This window comes from Brachypodium distachyon, chromosome 5 (genome assembly GCF_000005505.3).
Source record: "Brachypodium distachyon strain Bd21 chromosome 5, Brachypodium_distachyon_v3.0, whole genome shotgun sequence".
In the NCBI taxonomy this organism is placed as follows: Eukaryota; Viridiplantae; Streptophyta; class Magnoliopsida; order Poales; family Poaceae; genus Brachypodium; species Brachypodium distachyon.
The window spans coordinates 13,164,396-13,173,524 of record NC_016135.3 but is presented as its reverse complement, the minus strand read 5'-3'; the positions used below and the strand labels follow the sequence as shown (position 1 = coordinate 13,173,524).

The following is a 9,129-nucleotide window of genomic DNA, read 5'->3' as shown; positions in this document are numbered from 1 at the left end:
GTCGATCGAGATTGCAACCGGCCAAATGGCTGCGACTCATGGTCAAAAATAAATAAATGGCTGCGACTCGATGTGGCCGGCGGTACGGGTGCGTGCGTACGTGGCCAACCTGAGCATGCACATGCGTCATGCGTGCTGCTTGCAGGCCCCGGCCTTTCTGGTACGTGGCCTCACCTCGCGGCCGGCGGCCTTCCGGTGTGGATGACGTGGCCGGCGCTTGCCCACGTACGTCTCCTCCCGGCGCAGCTAGCGAGCCACTGCGCGACTCCTCTGGTCTCCTGCCAACACTGACAATTGAACACAACCCTTATAATGCTACTTATGAATCTTGCTGATGTATAAGTATTTTAAGCAAACAAGATAATAACCATGTCAAGGTTAGGCATGATTCATGCAACTAGAATACAACTGACGAGGGAATGATATTTCGAATTCTCAACCTTCATATACCCGATACAGCTCAGTAATGGGTTCACTCGAAGGCCCATCAAGTATATGCAGGTCGAGTCTCTTAAAGTGCGGCTCAAGCCAAGAAACATAATCTTTTCTTATCAGAATAAACTGATTTGATTGTAACCTTCCCGACTATCATGTCCGAGACCTAGCCGCCAGTATATAAGGCTAGGAGGAGAAGTCGGGAATGGTAACTTATACACATCCGTCAGATTCATCTGCGCACCATAGCCTCGTAGCTTCTCTGTAATCTCGATCAATACGATACACAAAAAGCAGGACATAGGGGTATTACCGTCCGAGGGCCTTGAACCTGGGTAAAACTTGCGATTCCCCTAGTCCTTGTTAGTCGACGAGATCGGCGACACTCACCTGACAGTCAATCAGGACTCGGGGGCTGCGCGAAACACCCGCCAATATAAGCATTGTACAAACCATGATTATCCCCATCCAGGCGAGGACTCTAAACCATCGGATCGACACCCTCATCAACGGCCGACACTCAGGCGCAAGTCTGTCACACTTCGTCACGACACAAGATATTCAACATCGGCAAGAAGGATCAATGGATAAAGGTACGTATTCCAAATATTTAACTAAAAAAGGTTTGGTTGCCAAAAAAAAGAGTACTAAAACTCAGCGACGTAGTAGAAGTCTATATCATCTCAACAAGGTTGACCAGCTCTCGAGCATGCGACTCGACGGCGTCATGGTAGTACTCCATGTTAATCTCTCCGTCTTCAAAAAACGGCACCACATGCAAACCCCCCAGATCCAGGCCGGGGTATCGAAGCCGAACAAAAGCCAGGCCAACGTTGGCGCCAATTACAAGTTGCTCATGTATATAACTCTCTATGACGGCCGAATCCGTAAACAAACGGACCAAACTCCGGAGACTGTCAAAATCTGGCGTGTTTGGAAATAGCGCTCGGTGAATGTCAGTCATAATCTGGCGGCACGAGCTCAAACAAGCTTTGGCCCGAGCGGCTCGATCCTGCAGAAGCGCCAAAACATACCCCCTATCCGTCGAACTAGAAGGAAGGAACCGTCGCCCATGCCCGTTGAAGCGTGTTCAAGCGATGACGAACGCGGTCAGCTTCCTCATGGGACTCGGGGATAATTTCTGCAAACGCAAGATAGCTTGTTCAAGATAGGAAGCAATACAGAACGGGAAATCACCACGGACAATGCTTACCGCGCAGATCCGAGCTTATCGAAACAAGCTCCCCCAGGAGAAATTCTTCTCGGGTGGCTGCGGCACGAGCCTTCGACTTCCACACAGCAACCTCCCCGGGAAGCGCCAAGAGCTGGTGTTCAGCATCCCTCACGCGATCGTGAAGGTACACGATCTCATCAGAGCGACTCATCTCGGCGAAAGCAATGAAGCAGTTGATCTAGCCAGATATGCCAATCAATGAGTCCAAACCTGACTATAAATAGTTGACCATGGACATGGGGGGCTACTCCCATCGGGAGCGCTGTTCGCGCACCCGACGAAATTTTACTAATTCAAGGTCTGTTCGAGTCCGTGCCTAATTCCACGCAGTTAGCCACGCACTCGAGGGCTACTCCCATCGGGAGCGCTGTCCGCGCACCTGACGAGATTTTCCTAACTCAAGGTCTGTGCGAGATCGTTCCTAACTCCACGCAGTTGGCCACGCACTTGGGAGCTACTCCCATCGGGAGCGCTGTCCGCGCACCCGACGGTAACCGAAGCAGCGAATATGGGCAAGATGTACAGCATATGAACATCGATTTATCATCAATATAACAGATCCATTACAGTGGCCACATGCAAATTGAATTTTTTCTTTCGAGTCCGTCCCCAACTACAAGCAGTTGGACATGCACTCAGGGCCTACTCCCATCGGGAGCGCTGATCGCGCACCCGATATCTTTTCCCTAGGTGCCTACGGTGCGTCTTGATTTGCGACCCGGTTCGCCTCAAGCCGCGTTTGCTCCGCCTCTTCACGAAGAAAGATGATCCATCGAGTCGGTTGCAAAGTTCGATCCATCTGGGGTCGGATATCAATCGTCTCCCCAGGCATCACAGGAAGCTCGTGGATGTGATTAAGATCTATGTTGGGATGCTTCACAAGAGCAAACGCGAAAGCATGTTGAGCGCCCTTGATCATCAAACTCCCGGCAAAATCTTGTATCCCCGTGCTGCCACGAAATTTTTGCATCAAAGCTTGAAGTCCAACAGGCGGTCGACGCAGAGGAAACAGGGCTTGGTATATGTGCTCCAACGTCGATCGACAGGAGTCGGCAAACCCCCTATCTGGTCAACACGGTCTTGCATCAATGCCAAAGCTCGGCCCCTGTCTCTGTCATACCAAAAGGATGATCTGTTCGAAGTGGTTAGCTTGCTCAGTCCGGAGTTCACCCTCTCGGCCTCCAATTGGGGGTCAAGTTGAAGACCTGAAGCATCAGAATCAGTAACAACCACAGTCGCAAAGGTGATAATCAGATTAGACGAAGGAAATCCTGTTACCCGCCAATTTCTCGCACATCATCGACAACTCCTTCATCAGGAATTCCTCGCAGTTAGTGGCGGCTTTGGCTTTTGCCCGTTGCACAGCCATCTCCCCCGTGACCACCCGAAGTTTTTGCTCAAGACCCTTCAGTTGGTCCCTCAAGATCGTCGGGTCCAGAAGAGAGGCGGGGGAAGACGCCGGAGTTGCCGCGGAGGCAAGCACCGGTTGCGGCTGCACAGGAACGGCCTCGGCAAGCGGTGCATCGCGTTTTTCGTCATCATCACTCTACAGCGCCAAACAAGACAGAAAAGCAAATCTATCTTTAAAGATGACCAAGAGACATTCATATCGCATCAAGAGAATAAATTTCAGGCACCATAGTACGGGCTCATCTCAAATGAAGTCATGGCGGAGTCAATACTATGAACTATTACAGCAGGGCAAGAACAAATATCACGACGAAGGATGAGCTCCCACCTCATCCGTAGCCTCCTGCGCGGTCCGGACAGTCGCCGCGTTCAGGTGCTCGATGACGGCGGTAGACTTCTTGCCAGCTTGCGCCCCCGCTTGACGAAACGCTTCAACTCGACGACTTGCCCGTCAGGAGTCGTTGGGGCATCGTCAGCAACTTTCTGCAGCAGTGCCTGGTCGAGTCCATGCGCGAGCGAGAGAATGAAGGCAGCCTCAGCACCCGCCTGCGTCTGTGCCTGGGTGAAATCTTCGAGTGGATCTTCTCCATCGAAGAAGCTTAGAAAGCCGTCGAGTGAGCTCGGCGCCTCGGCGTTTGGATACATGCTCGTGAATACTGACCTCAGAGAGGAAGTCACCTTCGCAAGCATGTCACCCGCATGATCGCACAACTCTCCGACGGAGCCCACCATGCCACTCAACTCAGTGACTTGGTGTTTGCCACGAAGGGAGGATAATGAGCCAAGGGAATCTGCGCCAAATTCACATCAGCCGAAGTAATCAAATTGGAAAGGAAACATCCTAAGATATGATCAAACTCACCGATGAGTGCGTCGACGGCAGCCGAAAGTCGCGTCTTCAACTTGTCATCTCGAGAAGCAATCTCCTTCCTCTCGAGTGCAAAGCTCTCCTGCGCCTCCAGTTTGGCCTGCTTGACAGCTGCGTCCACCTCGGCATGAGCAGCCGCCAATTCCTTGGCGGAATCAACAACTAGTTGCTCGTATTTCGACCGCCATTCTTGACTATTGCCAACCGCCACGTCGCGTAGTCGGTTGGCTTGTTAAGTCAAACCTACAAATACAGGCAGGGTTAACAGGCAACAGTCTGTGCAGACAGTATGGAAGAGGATTAAATCTGGTTAAAGCTCATACCATTGGCGTGAGCGGCGGCCTCTTTCGCCTGGTCCAGCTCCAGGCGTAGCTGCTGGTTCTCCTCCTCTAGTATCAGGTAGCGGTCGCCAAGATCTACCAACTTTTCAACGAAAGGCTGCAATTGACAGAAGCATGAGTGAAAACCCTTAGCAAAAAAAAGAAAATTCACTCAGCACTCCCATCGGGAGAACACTTACATGGTTTTCCAGGGCCAAAGACCCAATACGAAGCTGAGACGCCGAAGTCGACGGCTGCGTGATAGTTGGAGCCGGTGCTGTCTCGGGAAGCCCTGCTGGCGAGTTCCTCGCTAGCGGAGAATCTCGCACCGAGCCAAAGACGCACTCGGTTTCGAAGGACTTCGGGCTGGAGAAACGGGGCGCGAGTTCTTGGCCGCGGCGTCACCATCACTGTGGGTTTCGGCTACTCGTCAACTCAGAAAGAAGAAATCCCAACAGACAAAAGGAGTGGTCTTTTAACAAAGCATACCTGGAGGAGCCACTCGATGAAACATCAAAGATGCGAAGACGTGCCTTCGGTTTGACAGCAACCTTGGCCTTCTTGGTCAGGGGAACCGACGGAGACGGCGACCGGGACCTCGGCTCATCGGATGCGGCTGTAGCACTCGAAGGAAGCGGCTCTTCGGGCACCTCGTGCTGATAAGAATCTCCGATCGATTGCTCCGCCTCACTCGACCGACAACGCTTGCGTGATTGATGGTCATCTTCATTTTCGTCCACGTCGTTCTCGTAAAGGGCATCGGAGTTGGAGCAGTCGACCAGTTCGTCGTCATCGACTGGCACTCCTTCGTCCAATGGGGCTGGCTCATAAGCTCTTGATGGCCCTGCAGCAACACTTTTCAATAAAGATTAACAAGGAAATTGCAAAGTAATGAATGGCGAGTGAGCAAGTAAAAATCACCTCTTCGCGGGATCGATCGGGTTCGTAAGGCGGCAGAGGCGACTCCAGATCTTCCAAAGTGATCTCTTTTCGAGTGACCACCCTTACTCGAGTCAGAAGATCCTCGTCCGACAGCTCCTGCGCACAGACTCGAGTGGAGTCTGACAGCCCCGAGTACTCCCACATGGAGTGAACTCGAGCTTGGATCGGCTCAATCCGCCTCTTCATGAAAAGAGCGATAAGCTGCAGACCGCTCACCTCTTTCTCGGGAGTCTGCGAAAGCTCGACCACTTGCCTCAGTAGAACAGTGGCCTCTGCGTCTTCTTCGGCTGTCAGCTCGTGGTTCCAAGACTTCAACTTCCTCACCTGAGCAGTAGCGGAGAACTCGGGCAGGCTGAAATCCTTGCCCTTGACTGGCTCGTCCTGGAGGTAAAACCACCGACTCCTCCACTGTTGCACCGACTCGATCTGATGAAGGGAGAAGTACTGATCTCCACGAACTTGGATGTTGGCGCCGCCGGTCTTATAGATCCAGTCGCCTTTACCCTGCCGCTTGATGATGAACAGTTTCTTCCACAGACCCCAGTGGGGTTTCAAGCCCAAGTAGCACTCACAGAGCGTGATGAAACACGCAATGTGCAGATAGCTATTGGGCATCAGATCATGCATCTGAAGTCCGTACGCCAGCAGCAGCGCATGGAAGTGGACTGGGAGAGAGAGGCCGCGGATAACAAAATCATAGAAAATAACTCGCTCCCCAGGCCTGGGACGGGGAGTTACCTCATTGCCCGAGATGCGAACCTTGCCGGAGTCTTCTCCTGGAATCAGTCCGTGCTTCCACATCACCGAGAAGTGGCGTGCCAAGATCGCGGAGCGTTTCCACTCCCCGGTCCTCTTGTCACCGCCAGGCGCGGCATCAGTAATCTTCTTGGATTTCTTGTCCAAGGCGGGGGGAGCATCGCGAGATGCCTTGTTGCCGTCAGCAGCAGCGCTGGCACCGGCTGTAGTGGAGATTTTCTTCCTACCCATGGCAGCAAGCGCGCGATGGCAGTGAGGAATGAAGTGGGGAGCGAGAGCAACGGAGAGGAGGCTAGGATTGAGCAAAGGAGCGGAGCGCAAAAGGAAGCTGCGATGGGATGCAGAAGACAAGGGGCGAAATGGGGCAGGAAGAAGATGATTGATAACAGGAAGGAGCGGAATCACCGCCGCACGATTCAGAATGATGCCACGCGTTTCGCATCCACATATGACGCGTGGCCCCAACAGAAACGAGCCGTTTCTCCTCCAATCGGTTCAGGAACCCATGACATCTATTATTGCGCCTAAAATCTCGCGCATGTCGTATGGTCAAATCAAACTGACCACATCCACAGTACTCAATTCAGTCCGTGCATAAAGCATAAGGTACGTCCCATTGACTGCCCAGACCATTTCTTTACTCAAAACGTCAGCAAAGACGTCATATCAAGCTCTAGAAAACTCGGAGCTGCCACCCGACGGCACAGGAACTCGAAGTGTACCCTACTCATGGGCACTCGACAGCAATAACCAGATCGCACAGACTGCGAAACACAGCCAAAGCCACGTTCATTACGTGAAGGTAAGACCTGATGGTTTGTCATCGGGCCTGGAAATCAGCACCTTCAGGCGATTCCAGATTATCCATGCGCTTGCATGAAGAAAAGATCCCAACGGATGCGTTGGTTGATTGCCCCACAGTAGTGGATTTTGAGTCTGTAAAGCCCCTGGCAGGTTTGACTCGAATACCGCCAGTTATCCAGGCTCGAGCCTGGGGACTCGAGTGCTGATGTATGTTAACAAAGATTTTGCCCCGGTGCAATTAACTGGACTCGACTGATCGAGTATTCCAGGCGCGTTACGCAACGATCCCACACTGTATCAGTACAATTCGCAGAAATGCCCTATTGTTTCCAAGCCACAGGTCAGGAATTCCCAAAATTCAGGTCTGATAAACATTCGAGTCAATCGACCGATGGACATTCAAAGCAAGAAGATTATCTACATCTATATATGCAATCGAATAACTGGAATAAAAGCTCTTGAGTCCCTACCCGAGCCTACGCCTCGAACAGGGACTCAGGGGCTAACTGACGAGGGAATGACCCTTCGAATTCTCAACCTTCATATACCCGATACAACCCAGCAGGGGGTCCACTTGAAGGCTCATCAAGTATATGCAGGTCGAGTCTCTCAAAGTGCGGCTCAAGCCAAGGAACATAATCTTTTCGTAGCAGAATAAACTGATTTGATTGTAACCTTCCCGACTATCACGCCCGAGACCTAACCGCCAGTATATAAGGCTAGGAGGGGGAGTCGGGAATGGTTAACTTATACACATCCGCCAGATTCATATGTGCATCATAGCCTTGTAACTTCTCTGTAATCTCGATAAATACAGTACACAAAAAACATGACGTAGGGATATTACCTTTCGAGAGCCCTGAACTTGGGTAAATCTTGCGACTCGCCTAGTCCTTGTTTGTCGACGAGATCGCTGGTGCACCCCGTGCTCTTCCTCAGTCGAAAACCCTCGAATCAGGGTATTGCCGAGATACCCCCTCGTCAACAACAATTGTCAATATAGTTATTACCACACATGCATAAAATAATTCTACAAAGTATATTTTAAACATATGAGCATGACATAAACCAAGATAGATGTTTTGAACAATCAATGAAACTAAACCATTGTGATATACATATCAAGCATACATACATACTGGTGACCTGGAATTTGAATCATACAAAGATTAAGAAGTGATTGATCATAAGCCGAGACTTCAACTCAAAGCTAACGGTGACAGTGCAAAAAATGTGCGGGGTGATATGGTCTTGGAGAGCTTGGAGCGTCAACCCAAAATGAGCACAGTCCATGATATATCCTACTCTTTCCACAAGTCAAGCAGAACGTCAACTCAAAGCGATCACGGTAATAGCTAGATCGTGCGGGGTGATATAGCTCCTAACTCCTTGGCAGGTGGATTTACTTGCACATGATCTTGTCACATCTTAATTAAGCTTGAAACAAACTCCAAACTCTATATACACCATGTGCGTTATAACCATGCTATCACCATGCCACAAACAAGTATCATAAGTTCATAACAGTAACTCACATCAACCATCATAGCCATGAATAAACATATAAAACAAGCAATACATGCTAGTTCACCAAACTAATACTTAAATGGCTAGACATGTGAGGAAATTTTACAAACCCCTCGGATTTGAAATCTGATTCCATCGGAGGGTTACTAAGGTCAAAGGAACATTTTACTAATATACGGTAGGGCTCAGATGATGTAAGGATGATGGAGAACTATGGCGATGTCGATCATCGACACGATGGGATTGATGTTATCGGAGCTCCGCTCATCAGATCAAGAATGACCTTTTATGTTCTCAACTTGTAGAGATGAGTGGCACGAAGTGACCCCAGCAGATTTCACCGGAATAGAGTATAGGATTGGGATTACAAGGCCATGTTATCGGTGGATAACATGGTTTGGCGAACGCGTGACAACCTTTAACAATTGGACAGCAGGCAATGTCAATGACGTAGGCTCGGTACAGATGAGTTTAACGGTGTAAGGAATTTGACGGCAACTCACCGACGGTGAAGGAGTCACGTGGCGAAGGTAGTGGCTGAACCGTTGAGGCGCTGAAGATGACGTAGATGGACGAAATTCATTCCGCGTGGTCGTCCTGCCAGGCTGCAGGTTCGGGTGGTGGGTTCAGCGCATCGAGGCTCTGCTTCTGGCGCGAAGGTTCAATCTTCGGGGCTCCGGTTCGCCGGAAACGGCCTGCGGCGGTGTTGCACCGGCATGGCTTCGGCGCCGGTGCGGCCAACGGCTTAGGTTAGCTGCAAGACCTTGTCTAAGTTTTAGGAGTGGATCAATTAAGATCCAATATGCAAGGAATTGGAGAATAGAGATATATAG

General features: G+C 50.7%; 1 protein-coding gene across 1 annotated transcript; it reads right to left on the bottom strand.

Annotated features, from left to right (window-relative positions):
• Window positions 1–3,309: 3,309 nt before the first annotated feature.
• On the bottom strand, window positions 3,310–7,604 carry LOC112269234. The gene is made up of 6 exons (XM_024455471.1): window positions 5,189–7,604; window positions 4,757–5,111; window positions 4,468–4,677; window positions 4,271–4,385; window positions 3,942–4,190; window positions 3,310–3,870 (listed from the first exon to the last, which is right to left on the bottom strand). The coding sequence occupies exons 1-2, from the start codon at window positions 6,194–6,196 to the stop codon at window positions 4,833–4,835; spliced, it is 1,287 nt and encodes a 428-aa protein (XP_024311239.1). The 5' UTR covers window positions 6,197–7,604; the 3' UTR covers window positions 3,310–3,870; window positions 3,942–4,190; window positions 4,271–4,385; window positions 4,468–4,677; window positions 4,757–4,832.
• Between the last annotated feature and the right edge of the window lie 1,525 nt (window positions 7,605–9,129).